Source organism: Oryctolagus cuniculus, chromosome 9, assembly GCF_964237555.1.
Source record: "Oryctolagus cuniculus chromosome 9, mOryCun1.1, whole genome shotgun sequence".
Taxonomy (NCBI): Eukaryota; Metazoa; Chordata; class Mammalia; order Lagomorpha; family Leporidae; genus Oryctolagus; species Oryctolagus cuniculus.
The window spans coordinates 122,438,037-122,453,463 of record NC_091440.1 but is presented as its reverse complement, the minus strand read 5'-3'; the positions used below and the strand labels follow the sequence as shown (position 1 = coordinate 122,453,463).

The 15,427-nt window shown below is 42.8% G+C and overlaps 1 protein-coding gene across 16 annotated transcripts in view; it reads left to right on the top strand.

Moving 5' to 3' along the window:
* Positions 1–15,427, top strand: part of DNAI7 (dynein axonemal intermediate chain 7) — a 138,581-nt gene that overhangs the window by 49,394 nt on the left and 73,760 nt on the right. For 14 of the 16 annotated variants that reach the window (XR_011379032.1, XR_007921065.2, XR_007921064.2 and 11 more), the window contains one exon: positions 8,729–8,804. The exons of the other annotated variants lie outside the window; for them this stretch is intronic. Coding sequence is in view for 9 of the 14 variants with exons in the window: in XM_070049509.1 (XP_069905610.1) it covers positions 8,729–8,804 (76 nt within the window). In the remaining 5 variants the exon portion in view is untranslated. The remainder of the gene's footprint in view (positions 1–8,728; positions 8,805–15,427) is intronic. 16 annotated transcript variants of the gene reach the window in all.

The window sequence follows — 15,427 nt, the reverse complement described above, 5'->3', positions numbered from 1 at the left end:
GATGATTGCTGACAGCGTTGTCTCTAGTGTTGAGGAACAGTGTCTTTTCTTCTTACTATTTGTTGAATTCTTTACTTAGTGTAGGGTTATTCTTATGAGTATAAAACAAAGTAGATCATTGTAAAAATTAAATACAGAAGGAAGGAAGAGGGAGGGTTGGAGTGTGGGCTAAAGAGAGGATAGAATGGGAAGTATTACTATGCTCCTAGATCTGTATATGTGACACACATGAATTTGTTCACCTTAAAAAAATAATGAAGAGGGCCGGCGCCGCGGCTCACTAGGCTAATCCTCCGCCTAGCGGCGCCGGCATACCGGGTTCTAGTCCCGGTCGGGGCGCCGGATTCTGTCCCGGTTGCCCCTCTTCCAGGCCAGCCCTCTGCTGTGGCCAGGGAGTGCAGTGGAGGATGGCCCAGGTGCTTGGGCCCTGCACCCCATGGGAGACCAGGAAAAGCACCTGGCTCCTGGCTCCTGCCATCGGATCAGCGCGGTGCGCCGGCCGCAGCGCGCCGGCCGCGGCGGCCATTGGAGGGTGAACCAACGGCAAAGGAAGACCTTTCTCTCTGTCTCTCTCTCTCACTGTCCACTCTGCCTGTCAAAAAATAAATAAATAAATAAAATAAAATTAAAAAAAAAAAAATAATGAAGAGAAAACCAGTTGTGGAAGGTGGCAGGTGTTAAGTTGGCACAACAGTTAACTCCTGGCTGGGGAGGCCTTCATTCCCTATCAGAGTGCTCCACTTCAGATTAAGCTTCCTGCCAATGCACTGTCTGGGTGGCAACAGTGATGGCTCAAGTAAATGAATCCCTGCTACTCACATGGAAAACCTAGCCTGATGGAGCTTTTTTGACCTGGTTCAAGAGAGTGAGCCAGTGGGTGAAAGGTTGTGTGTGTGTGTGTGTGTGTGCCTTTCAAATAAAGAAACTAAGTAAGTGGGAAGATGGATATGTTTTGGAGGTTAAACAAATAGACCTTGCTTTTATTTTGAGGAACTATGCAGATGGTGGTACAGCTTTCTGAGGTGGACGGGATACAACAGAATAAGCTAGTTGAGAGCCAGCGCTGCAGCTCAACAGGCTAATCCTCCACCTAGTGGCGCCGGCACACCGGGTTCTAGTCGCGGTTGCCCCTCTTCCAGGCCAGCTCTCTGCTATGGCCCGGGAGGGCAGTGGAGGATGGCCCAAGTGCTTGGGCCCTGCACCCCATGGGAGACCAGGATAAGTACCTGGCTCCTGCCTTCGGATCAGCATGGTGCGCCGGCCGCAGCACGCCAGCCGTGGCGGCCATTGGAGGGTGAACCAACAGCAAAAGGAAGACCTTTCTCTCTGTCTCTCTCTCTCACTGTCTACTCTGCCTGTCAAAAAAAAAAAAAAAAAAAAAGCTAGTTGAAAGTGGCAGCCGAGTAAGAGTTTATTTGGGTCATGGTGTATGTAGAACACACAAGTGGTAATTTTAGGTAGAATCTGGAGTTGCAAGAAAAGTCGAATACAGCAACCATGTGTGCCTAGGATGTACTGTACTTCTGGAGTCGTAGCACAATGTGTTGGCCTAACGTGCCTCACTGGCTTACAGATGGGAATCAGTGACACACACCTGGCACTTAAAGCCACTGGATATAATGAGATTTCAGCAGACTCAGGTTAATCACTTTTTGTTATTTAAGAGACAGGGAGAGGTAATAGGCAGACAAAGATCTCCCATCTACTGGTTTACCCCTCACCTGTCTGCAACAGCTAGAGCTGGGCCAGGTTGAAGCCAGGAGCTGGGTCTCCCACGGGAGTGGCAGGGATCCAACTACTTGAGCCATCAACTGCTGCCTCCCAAGGTGCACAGTAGCAGGAAGCTGGAGTTGGGGGCGGAGCCGGGACTGGAATCCAGTCCCTCGAGTATGGCATGAGGACCTCCTAAACAGCGTGCTCAGCACCGCACTGAATGCCCAGCCATCCCAGCAGCTTAATCACGTGTAACTTGGGTCCGAAACAAAGCAAGTAATGCCATGTTTTCATTTCTGAAGTTAAAATTTCAAATTATCTTTTAATGAAAAAAATGGATTTAATGTCTCAACTTCTTTTGTATAGCCCTTTTTAGATGATGAATAAAAAGTGAAACCAATCGAATGTTAACATTTATGCTGACATTTTGTAGATCAAATGGGCAATATCAAGATCAGCTATTTCATTAATAACTGTACAATTCTCTTCAAATACTTTGATTTTTATGGCTTTTTATTGGTTTAGTTACGTTTTTACATTTAAATCTTTCATCCATCTGGAATTTATTTTAGTATAAAGTGGGAAGAATGAATCTAAATTTATTTTATTGCAGATCTTAGCCAACTGTCTAAAAATTCTTAGCATATAAATCTAAGCTTTTCCATTCATCTGAAATGCTCTATGCTGAATTCCCAAGTGGCTCCTAACATCTACTTTTGGAATCTGTATTCTGCTTTCACGGATCCATCTACTCATAATCAACGTTGTGTTTTTATATCAAATGCGATCACACACATAACAAAAGCATCTCCATGTTATAATATCTGCATTCTTCAAGTTACAATGAAAGATGTTTTGCTGGCATTCCATGAAGTTCGTCCATATCAGGAGACAGTCTGAGACTGAGTCAAAACATCAGTGAAAACCTTTACTTCCACTACGGTGTCTGCTTCATATTCTCTTAAGATTTCCAAGAAAACGTGTTTTTGGAAAGTACTAGTTTTTATGAATTTGTAAATTTAATGTAATAAAAGTTCTAGTTGGCAGTTTTTGAGATTTGACAAAGCATTCTTAAAACATACCTAAAATTTAAAGGAAAAATGTGACCAACCAGTTTTATAAAAGAACTTTGGTTACCAGATATGAAAGTGGTGGAAATAGGAATAAAGGAATGTGTTTTAAGCTTCGTGGCCAGCAAACAAAAGGAACTTTATAATGTGAGGCGCTGTGGAGGGTCCTGGGAACACACGAGGCTGGTTATGCTCTGATGACGCAGCTGCTGTGAGGAAGCTCACACCTTCTCTCTGAAATCTTAAGTATTGACTCTGCTGAAAGAAACTCACTATATGCAATTAGTAGGAGAAAAAAATAGGCATATTAATTTGTGCACATGAGTCATGCAAAGTCAGAAACTCAAAGGAAGGCTACAGTGGTTGAAGCTTAAATATCCTCTTCCCAGAAGAGAGGGAAGTCGGGGATACAGGGAATTTGCAGAGGGAGTAAGTGATTCTCAGGGGAGGTGAATGACCGTGAAGACAAGACAGTGGCCTGAGGAAAAGCCCTCTGGGCCCCAGGTATGGATTCTGACTGTCCAGACAGCAGGTAGAAACAGGAACTTGAAAGAAAACTCTGCTTGGGGTCATGGCAAAATAAGGGCAGGCCAGAAGAGGTCCTTTGTTTCTGAGGCAGCGTCTTAGGCCTTCCAGTTCCCTGTAGTTCAAGTACGCAGCTTGCCAGAACACTGTCCTCACAGGTATCACTTTCTGAGCCCCAGCGTGGCCCTCACAGGAAAACATTCTAGAACAGTCAAGATTCAAGAGCTGGCCCTAGAGAGTAAACCCACCCTCTGCTTCCTTCATCAAGAAGTTGAACTCCAAGAATGAACAATTCAGCTTAGAATAATGTAAAATGCATTTTTGAATTATGTAAAGGCAGTGTAGTAAGTACAAGATTACTCCGTTTCTCAGCTGAGAATATAGAAACTGATAGACTCTTGTTTTTGCCCGCTGAAGCACTGTGGTTACCAGGGGGCAAGTTCAGTCAAGGAAGTCTGAACTGCTAATACCCTTTCAAGGTCGTAAACCAGTGTGGTCTAAAATCTTAGAAGAGTTCCGACTTTGAAGATATGAATTAGCCTCATCTCCTTATTGGTCTGGTATCTTTGGTATTTTTAATGATACTAATACTTCCCACAAAGAAGAAATACAACTTATATTTTAAAGGCAGATAGTATCCAGAGGCTTCCTGGATGTCCCCCAGGCATCACAGATGTAACCTGTCCACAGTGGAGTTATTTCCTTTCCCCCATAGCTGTCCCTCCCCTCTTGTCCTTAGTTTCCAGTCTCCACCTGTCGTTGAGCTGAATGCAGGCTTTCGGGCCTTGCTGACCTCACCTCTGTATCCAGTCACCATCACAGCCGTGTTCATTTTACTGCCTGTGCTCTGTCAGGTGTGCACCTTGTAGTGGGCCCCGTTGCTTCTGCTTTGGGGTAGATCCGCTCTGCCTTGGGCTTCTATCACCTCACTGAACAATGCATTCACCGTCTGGCCACCATCATCGTTTCTTGGGCACATTTCTTCCTGTTCTCTACTGAAGGGCTTTTATGGGTTTCTTTGATGCACAGGAGAAGTTCAGAATGGCAGGCAAAGCCCCTGCATCTCCCCAGGCTCAGATCTTTCCACCATCCCAGCATGCCTCGCTCTCACCACAGCTGGAACGTGGGGCACTTGGAACCCTCTGGTTTTTTGCCTGCCTTAAGAGATGAAAATTCCTTAAGAACCTTGCATTTTTCATTGTTTCTGAATGTCCAGGTCTAGCAATGCCTGTACAACTTAGAATCTGTATAAATATCAGTTCAGTGAGTGAGTGTTTCAGAGTATGATGGAAAGAGCTAGAGGAGAACACAATAGTGTTACAATGGTTCAAGAAGACAGCAAAGAGTGATGGTGACGAGAGTAAGGGAGAGGATAGTTTACTAAGGGGACTGTGTGTTGTGGTTGAGTTGGAAATCCTGGTGGCGTTTAGTGGTGATGAGTTTCTGGCTCGCATTCTGGAATCAGGGTATTTTGTTGCTGCAGAAGTGCAGGTGGTATTTGAGGTCAAATGAAAGTAGCTTGATACACTCCAGTCAGCAGTCATTGGCGCACGTATATCAGATGTTCATAGTAACAACAAGGCATTTATCAAGTGCTTTCTAGTGTATGTTATTTTATTTCCATTATTTTATTTGACCCCCAGAGCAGGTAACTCCCTGAGCTTTGGTTTCCTTATCTTGGAAATCTTTTCCAAGACATATTATGTCTGGTACACCATTAAGTCCCAGTGATGATGCGGTTAGGAATTTTAAGCTAAGAATGCTTAAATGACTTGTTCGAGGACAGAAAGGTCAGTTAGTGGCAAATGTAAGCATAACATTGTTCCGCCTGCCCTCATTGTAGTACTCTTTTGATTGTAACAGACTATAATGAGATACTACCTTCCTTAATATCTTCTGTATCACTTGGTGCACGGCATCTTGAATTTCCTTGTGAGGCTTACCCAAAATAGACTTTAGAATAACTACAAGGGGAGCGTGTGGCAGCCCTCGGTGTGTGGTGAGGCCTTATGCGGCCCCGCATGGGATGGGGACAGCCAGGCTGACATGCGGCTCTGGGCTTGCCCCGCTGTGAACGGGAGGCCACGCAGGCCCCAGGCCGGCCTGCATCTCTGCTGGGCCCCACCTGGCACGGGCAAGGGCACCATAAATAGACTTTGCCTACTCTCATGACTGAATATATAAACTTGCAAGAAATGCATGCACAAAGATTTTTACATGGCAGTCTATGAAACACGTGATAATTCTTCAAGGCGCATTTCTCCCCTCATTTATACAACAGTGTTGACCATGTAGGGTCCCCAGGGTGTTGTGGGCTGTTTCAGCTGGCACCTGGGAGGGTCTCTTCTCGCTGTAGGTGATTGTTCTGTGAAGCCCTCATGCCGTCCTCTGTCTGCGAGTGCAGAAGCTGTGGTAGAGTCTCCCAGAGGTTTTGAATGGACAGGAGTATTTAGAACAGCAAGTGGGAAGGGAAATGTTAGCCTCTGTTACTGTCTCTGCTCGTGCTTAGGAAATTCCTGTTGTCCTCCCAGCTGGGTTTTCTGTGTCCAAAACTAATTGCACATTTTCCATAAAGAAGTATCCCTGCCGGCGCTGTGGCTCAATAGGCTAATTCTCCGCCTTACGGCGCCGGCACACCAGGTTCTAGTCCCGGTCGGGGCACTGGATTCTGTCCCAGTTGCCCCTCTTCCAGGCCAGCTCTCTGCTGTGGCCCAGGAGTGCAGTGGAGGATGGCCCAAGTGCTTGGGCCCTGCACCCCATGGGAGACCAGGAGAAGCACCTGGCTCCTGCCTTCGGATCAGCGCGATGCACCTGCCGCAGCACGCCGGCTGCGGCGGCCATTGGAAGGTGAACCAACGGCAAAGGAAGACCTTTCTCTCTGTCTCTCTCTCTCACTGTCCACTCTGCCTGTCAAAATAAATAAATAAATAAATAAAAATAAATTAATTAATTTAAAAAAAGGTATCCCTGTCACTGGGAGGAATCAAGCCTTTCTGCTTGACGTGGGGGATTGAGTCCTTGAGAAAGTTCACTGTGGTGACGCTGCCGTCCTTCCTGCAAGGGGTGGATTTGGTGCACTTCGATGGTCACTAATCAGATGGAGAGTTGCAGTGGCCTCTGTCTTTCCCAAGCTCTAGTCGGCATCAGAATCACCGGGAATCACAGCGGGTGGTCTCTGGCTTGGTGGTTTTGGAGTGGAGTCCAAGAACCTGCGTTTCTCACTGCTTGTCGCACGATCTCCATGCTGCAGACCTGGAGACGCCCAGCCCTGACCCTCAGGCAGTGGGAGTAGGATGGTGTCATCCCTGTGTTCTGCCTGGGGTGGGTTCTGGATTACGCCTGCCTCGAGGATGTCCACTGTCACTGTGGAGCTCGTGGGGCACTCGCTTCACCTTGCATTTGTTTATTTTGTTATAAAAATCTTGTGACTTTCTAGGGTGGCTATAATCTAATGTTGGCAGGAGAAACTGAGACCCTCATTATCAGTGGGAGTGTGAAATTGGTACAGCCATTTTGGAAAACACTCTGGCAGTTCCTCAAAAAATAGACATTCCACATACCAGCAGTTCTCCCAGGCATGAGGCGTTTTCAAACAATACATGGAAAATGTATATGATATCAACCCTGTGCATGGATTTCAGGATTATTTGCACCAAGTGTGGGCGTTTGGTGTAGTGGTTAAGATGTTGGTTAGGATGCCTGCATCCCATATCAGAATGTCTGGGATTGTATTCTAGCTCCAGCTGCTGATTCTGGCTTCCTGGGAAGTAGCAGGAGATGGCTGTAGCAGTGTGGTCCCTGTCTGGGTTGAGTTGCTGGCTCCCTGCTTTGGCATAGCCTGGCCATGATTCTTGCAGGCACTGGGAAGTGAACCGGTGGATATGGAGCTTTCTCTGTCTTTGTGCCTCTCAAATTAAATATATATATATATATATATATATATATATATATATATGGCATCACATTTTTGAATTCCATTTTCCATGAACTTTTGAAGTCCCTTCTTAGGTCCCAAGAGAATTGAAAACATATCCTTGCTCTATGTGACTGTTCATGGTAGCGTTATTCATAAAAGGCAAGAGGTAAAATAACCCAAATGTCAGCCGATGAATGAATGTGTGGCATATCCATACAATACTGTATTATTCAGCCTTAACAAGGAATGAAGCTGCATGCTAAAAGTGGGTGAACTTGTTTTTTTTATAAAGTGTTTCTTTTCCATCCATGTGAAAGAGTGACAAGCAGACTTCGACCTGCTAGTTCACTCCCACATGCCTGCAGTAGCCAGAGTTGGGCCATGCTGAAGCCAGGAACCAGGAACTCACTCTCGGTCTCCCACAGGGGCAGCTGCCTCTCAGGGTGCATCAGCAGGGAGCTGGATCACAAGCAGAGGTGCTGGGACTCAGAGCACTCTGCTATGGGGTGTGGCATCCTGAGCAGCAGCTTCCCCATCTGTGCCACTGCACCTGCCCCCTTGGGTGAACCTTGAAAGCATGATAAGTGAAAGAAGCCAGTTACAAAAGCCGCATACTGTATGGTTCCACCTACGTGAAATGCCCAGAATAGGAAAATCCATAGAAATGGAAAAGTTCGTGTTTGCCAGGAGCTGGTAGGGTGCCGGGCTTGAAGAATGAGAACTGACTGCTAATGGTTGGGCTGTGATCACAGTGGTGATGGTTGTACAACTCTTTCAAGCTATTGAGCACACTGAATTGTAAAAGGCAAATATGGCATGTGAGTTATATCTCAATATAACTGTTGATGGGAAAAATAAATTCTGCCATTGGGGCCAGCGCTGTGGCGTAGTGGGTAAAGCTGCTGCCTGCAGTGCCAGCATCCCATATGGATGCTGGTTTGAGTCCCGGCTGCTCCACTTCCGCACCAGCTCTCTGCTATGGTCTGGGAGAACAGTAGAGGAATACTCAAGTTCTTGGGCCTCTGCAGCTGCATGGGAGACCAGAAGAAGCTCCAGGCTCCTGGCTCCAGATCAGCCAAGTTCCAGCCGTTGCGGACATTTTGAGAGAGAACCAATAGATAGAAGACCTCTATCTCTCTCTGCCTTTCTGTAACTCTGCCTTTCAAATAAATAAATAAATATTTAAAAAAATAACTAGAGAGCTTATTATCACATTTAAGCAAAATTGACCCATTGGCTAAACCATATGGAAATATACATAATATTCTTATAGCTTGCACTGCTTTCTAGTTTCTGCATTTTACACTTGAGGATTTTCCTTGAAGAATCTATGTCTATGGAAATGTGCTTTCATTTTAATTGCTTTTTAATATACTGCTTTTGAATCCAGTTCTGTGCTAGACAGAGTGGCAGTGTGGGCCCCCACATTAAGACAGAAGACACTAGATGCAGGACTGGAGCAGACAGAATAATCACACCTGTCTGTCCTTGTGTTTTCTTATAGGTTTCTGTCAAGGAAGAATCTGAACCCCCAAAATGTGAACCGAAGATAGCATTACTAAGTAAAAAAATTTCAGCAGGTATTCTAAAGTACATATTTGAGACTTAATATTATTGAAATTTTCTTCTTATGTGATCATTGTAAAGAACAATTCAGATACAGCAAGAAGGTTTTAAAGTAAGAATTCCCCATAGTGCTTCCTCAGAAATAACCAAGGTTAACTGATTTCTTTTATTTGCTATTTCTCGATTTTTAATAATGCTATGGAATTATGTATCTAATTCCACAAATGTTTTTATGGAAAGTTACTTTTTTTCTACCTAATATGTTACATACATTGAGCACTATATATTCTTTTTTTCTTTTTATTTTTTTAAAGCTTTTATTTAATGAATGAATTTTTCATACGTACAGCTTTGGGAATATAGTGGTTCTTTCCCCCATACACACCCTCCCACCCCAACTCCCATCCCACCTCCTACTCCCTCTCCCATCCCATTCTTGGTTCATTTTTAGTTTGATTTTATATACAAAGGACCAACTACATTTTTTAAAAAAGATCTTATTTATTTGAAAGACAGAATTACAGAGAGAGGTAGAGACAGAGAGTTCTTCCATTCGCTGGCTCACTCTCCAGATGGCTGCAATGGCCAGAGCTGTGTTGATCTGAAGCCAGGAGCCAGGAAGTTCCTCTGGGTTTCCCACGCAGGTGCAGGGGCCCAAGGACCTGGGCCCTCTTCCACTGCTTTCTGAGGCCATAGCATACAGCTGGATCGGAAGAGGAGCAGCTGGGACTAGAACCAGTGCCCATATGGGATGCTGATGCTTCAGGCCAGGGCTTTAACCCGCTGTGCCACAGTGCCAGCCCTGACCACCTCTATGTGAAGTACAGATTACAACAGTTTGCACCCACACAAACACAACATATAGAGTTCAATTTGAGAACAAGATTTGCAGTTAATTCTCATAGTACAATTCATTGAGGACAGAGATGCTACATGGGAAGTAAGTGCATAGCGACTTCTGTTGTTCCTTTAGCAGTTAACACTATTATTTGTGACTTTAGTGATCACCCGAGGTTCTTGCCATGGTCTGCCAAGGCTGTGGAAGCCTTTTGTGACCATAGACTCCATCAGTATTTGCACATGGCCATAAACAAAGCAGAAGTTCCCTCCTCCCTTCAGAGAAAAGTACATCCTTCTTTGATGGCCCATTCTTTTCACTAAGGTCTCACAGAGATCCTTCATGTAGGATATTTTTTGCCACAGAGTCTTCACTTTCCATGCCTGAAATGCATGCTCTCACAGGCCTTTCAGCCAGACCTGGAAGCCGTAAGGGCTGATTCTGAGGTCAGAGTGTTATTTACAGCGAGTGTCATTCTAGGAATCTGCCGTGCAGACTCCTTCCCATATTGGACATTCCTTCCTTTTTAATTCTATTATTATCAGGCACCTGATGTTATTTATATGATCACTTTTATGCTTAAACCTATCTACATGTTGACTTTAACATTTAATAGGATCATTTTAACAATTAAGATGGCATTTATACCAATGATTTTAATGAGTTTGGAGTCCCATGGCAAATTTTTAGGCTGTACCCTTAGAAGTAAGTCTGTTGGACTGTATACAGAACTATACACCTTTACATTATAGATTACCTCCTCCCTCTCTTATTCCCCCTCTAATTTTTTACTGGGATCTTTTTCCAAATGACTTTACATACGTATGATTAGCTCTGTATTACATAAAGAGTTCAGCATATAGTATGAAGAAGAGAAAAGCAAAACAAAACAAAAAGGAAATACAAAATCAAAAATAAAAATAAAGAACTGTCCCTCGACCGTCAGGATACAGTCTATTCAAGTCATTGGTTCTAAAAGTGTCAATTTTACTTCCGTAACTTTCATTTTTTTTTTAATATTTTCTTTTTATTTTTTATTTTATTTTTTTATTATTTATTTATTTATTTATTTATTTTTGACAGAGTGGATAGTGAGAGAGAGAGACAGAGAGAAAGGTCTTCCTTTGCCGTTGGTTCACCCTCCAATGGCCACCACAGCCGGCGCACTGCGCTGATCCGATGGCAGGAGCCAGGTACTTATCCTGGTCTCCCATGGGGTGCAGGGCCCAAGGACTTGAGCCATCCTCCACTGCACTCCCTGGCCACAGCAGAGAGCTGGCCTGGAAGAGAGGCAACCGGGACAGAATCCGGCGCCCCGACCAGGACTAGAACCCGGTGTGCCGGCGCCGCAAGGCGGAGGATTAGCCTAGTGAGCCGCGGCGCCGGCCGTAACTTTCATTTTAGGAGTGCTATTGATTCTCACAAATAAGGGAGAACATATTGTATTTGTCTCTTTGGGACTTGGTTATTTCAGTAAGTATGAGATTTTCCAGCTTGCTCTGTTTTGTTTCAAATGACCAGATTTCATCCTTTTTTACTGCTATGTAGTATTCCACAGTGTATAAATCCCACAATTTCTTTATCCTGTCTTTGGTTGATGGAATTTAGATTGAGTCCATGTCTTAGCTATTGTGAATTGAGCTGCAATAAATATGGAGGTACAGGTGGCACTTTTCTTTACTGATTTCATTTCCCTTGGGTAAATTCCCTGGAGTGGGATGGCTGGGTCATACACTAGATCTGTATTCAGATTTTTGAGGTATCTCCATACTGTCTTCCATAGTGGCTTTACAAGTTTACATTCCCACCAAGAGTGGAGTAGGGTATCTTTTTTCCCACATCCTCTCTAGAATTTGTTGTTTGTTGATTTTCTGTATGAGGGCTACGCTAACTGGAGTGAGGTGAAACCTCATTGTGGTTTTGATTTGCATTTCCCTGACAGATGGTGATCTTGCAAATTTTTTTACGTGTCTGTTTGGCCATTTGGATGTCCTCTTTTGAGAAATGTCTGTTTAAGGCCTTGGCCCTTCTCTTAACTGGGTTGTTTGTTTTGTTGTTATGGAGTTTCTTGATCTCTTTGTAGATTCTGGTTATTAATCCTTTATCAGTTTCATAATTTGCAAATAATTCCTCCCAGTCTTTTGGTTGCCTCTTGACTTTCCTGACTGTTTCTTTTGCCATAAAGAAGCTTCTCAATTTGAAATAATCCCTTTTGTAAATTTGGCCTTGACTGCCTATGCCAGTGACTTGCAGGGTTTCCCCAATGTTCTCTAATAATTTGATGGTGTCGGGTTATAGATTTAGATCTTTAATCCATGTTGAGTGGATTTTTGTGTAAGGTATAAGGTAGGGGTCTTGCTTTATTCTTCTGCATGTGGACATCCAGTTTTCCCATACCATTTGTTGAAGAGATTGTCCCTGCTCCTGGTATTGGTTTTAGCCCCTTGGTCAAATATAAGTTGGTTGTAGATGCTTGGATTGATTTCTGGCATTTCTATTATGTTCCATTGGTCTATCCATCTGTTTCTGTTCCAGTACCAGGCTGTTTTGCGTATAACTGCCCTCTAGTATGTCTTGAAGTCTGGTATTGTGATGCCTCTGGCTTTTTGTTATTGTTGTTATATAAGATTGCTTTAGCTATTCGAGGTCTCCTGTTCCTCCATATGAATTTCAGCATTCTTTTTTCTAGATCTGAGAAGAATGTATTTTGATTGACATCACACTGAATCTGTAAATTGCTTTTAGAATAATGGGTATTTTGATGATACTGATTCTTCCAATCCATGAAAATGGAACAGTTTTCCATATTTTTTTGGTATCTTCTTCTATTTCTTTCTTTAAAGTTTTGTTATTCTCATCATGGAGATCTTTGACATCCTTGGCTAAATTTATTCCAAGGTACTTGATTAGTTTTGTGGATATTGTGAATGGATTGATCTTAGAAGTTCTTTCTCAGCCATGGTATTGTCTATATATACAAAGGATGTTGATTTTTGTAAATTGACTTGGTATTCTATTTTACCAAACTTTTCTAGTTTGAGTTCCAATAGTCTTTTAGTGGATGGAGTCTTTTGGATCTCCTGTACATACAATCATGCCATCTGCAAATAGGGATATTTTGACTTCTTCCTTCCCAATTTGTATCCCTTTGATTTCTTTTTCTTGCTTAATGGCTCTGGCTAAAACTTGCAGTACTATATTGAATAGCAGTAGTGAGAGTGGGCATCCTTGTCTGGTACCAGATCTCAGTGGAAATGCCTCCAACTTTTCCCCATTGAATATGATGCTGACCATGGGTTTGTCTTAAATCGCCTTGATTGTGTTGAGGAATATTTCTTCTAAACCCAATTTTCTTAGAGTTTTCATCATGAAAAGATGTTGTATTTTGTTGAATGCTTTCTCTGCATCTATTGAGATAATCATATAGTTTTTGTTCTTCAATTTGTTAAAATGATGTATCTCAGTGATTGATTTTTGAATGTGGAACCATCCCTGCATGCGAAGGATAAATGCCACTTGGTCCAAGTGAAGGATCTTTCTGATGTGTAGTTTGATTTGATTGGCCAGGATTTTGTTGAGGATTTTTGTGTCTATGTTCATCAGGGAGATTGGTCTATAGTTTTCTTTCTCTGTTGAGTCTTTTCCAGGTGTAAGAATTAAGGTGATATTAGTGTCATAGAAAGATTTTGGGAGGATTCCCTCCCTTTCAGTTGTTTTGAATAATTTGAGGAGAACTGAGGTAGTTCTTCTTTAAAAGTCTGGTAGAATTCAGCAGTGAATCCATCTGGTCCTGGGCTTTTCTTTGTTGGGAGGGCCTTATTAATAGTGATTCAATTTCTGTCTCAGTTATGGGTCTGTTTAGGGTTGTCTTTTTCTTCATGACTCAGTTTAGGTAAGTTGTATGTGTCCAGGAATCTATCCATTTCTTCTGGGTTTCCCAATTTATTGGCATGCCTGCGGCTCTTTTTAGGGCTTTCTGATGTTTCTTTTTATTTCTGTGGTGTCTGTTGTTACATTTCATGTACCATCTCTAATTTTATTGATTGGAGTCTTCTCTCTCCTTTTTTTGGTTAGTTGGGCCAGTGGTGTGTCAATTTTGTTTATTTTTTCAAAAAACCAGTTATTCATTTTGCTGATCTTTTGTATTTTTTGTTTCAATTTTGATGATTTCTTCTCTAATTTTAATTATTTCTTTTCTTCTACATGTTTTGGGTTTGATTTGCTGCTGTTTTTCTAGATCCTTGAGGAGCATAGAGAGTTCATTTATTCAGTACCTTTCCAGTTTGTTGATGTAGGCACCATATTCTATGCAGATGAATAATAATCAGTATGAGTTTTTGTTGTAGTAGTTGTGTAATTCTATCCAATAATGAGCATTATTAAATTCCTACTGACAGATGATAAGGTTTCTTCTAATGTTTTCTTACAAACAACCTTGTAATAAACTTTGAAAGGCACACAGACACAGTTGGGAGTTTCTCAACACTTCTGACTATGTCCAGGTTTTTGTAATCAGTCTTAGCATGTAGGAATTGCATATAATTTGGAAATGTCAATGTGAGAGTGATGTCTACTTTGTCAGTCTTTCAGTTTGAGATTTATACACATCTTTTTCCATTAACCTTGTCATTAAGCTTCTTTCCCTGTAACTTCCAAGGTATCTATATTTTGTACATTTTTCATAACAGCCTCTTGTCTTTTTCATTATTTCAGCAGTCATCCAGATTAAGTCTTAATAATCTTCCAGTGGTCCTTTACCACATAATTTTCCTGCTAAAAATATGACACAGGAGTCAGATAATGAGCCCCTGTCAGTGATACCAAGTTTTTCTACATGCCGATCCCCAGATAATATAAATACCAACTATCTAAATTTGGACATAGTTTTTTTTTTCTTGCTTTTTTTGGGTAAATGAATTATTACTTGGATACATTTAAAATTAGAGATTGCAATTTATTGAATATGGGGAGTGAAGGGCAAGCAGTTGACTGGAATTTTCTTTGGTTATGTCCATTCATTTTGAACAGCAGATCCCCATGAGTTCATTTCAGTGCCATCCCAGTGCCTCCCCTCATGGGTGAGGAAAGTTATGATAATAACTGATAACAACATCAGTTCCTGGGTTTTTACCGTGTGTGGCACCAGTTCTAAGCTCTTGACATGTTATTAACTCACTCGTCCTCTGACATCTGAAAGATAGACACTACTGTTGTATGTGTTCTGTAGATTATGAGACTGAGAACCGAGATTGTTAATTAACACATCCTGTCCAAGGTCCTACACAAAGGGAGCTAAGAAAGGGTGGTAAGTGGTCTGACTTCCCTTTCTCACCACTGCACAACTTCATATAAATCTCACTGAAGGTTGAGAATGGCCCTTGGCTGGCACCACGGCTCACTAGGCTAATCCTCCACCTGCAGCACCAGCACCCTGGGTTCTAGTCCCAGTCAGGGCGCCGGATTCTGTCCTGGTTGCTCCTCTTCCAGTCCAGCTCTCTGCTGTGGCCTGGAAGAGCAGTGGAGGATGGCCTAAGTGCTTGGGCCCTGCACCCATGTGGGAGACCAGGAGGAAGCACCTGGCTCCTGGCTTTAGATCGGCACATATTGGCCATTTTGGGGGTGAACCAACGGAAGGAAGACCTTTCTCTCTGTCTTTCCCTCTCTAAAAACAAAACAAAACAAAACAAAACAAACAGAGAGAGAGAGAGAGAATGGGCCTTATGACATGTCATTTCAGCTGTTGCTTCTGACTGTGTGCTGAGAACCATGGAATCACAGAGTTTCTCATAAAATTTCTGA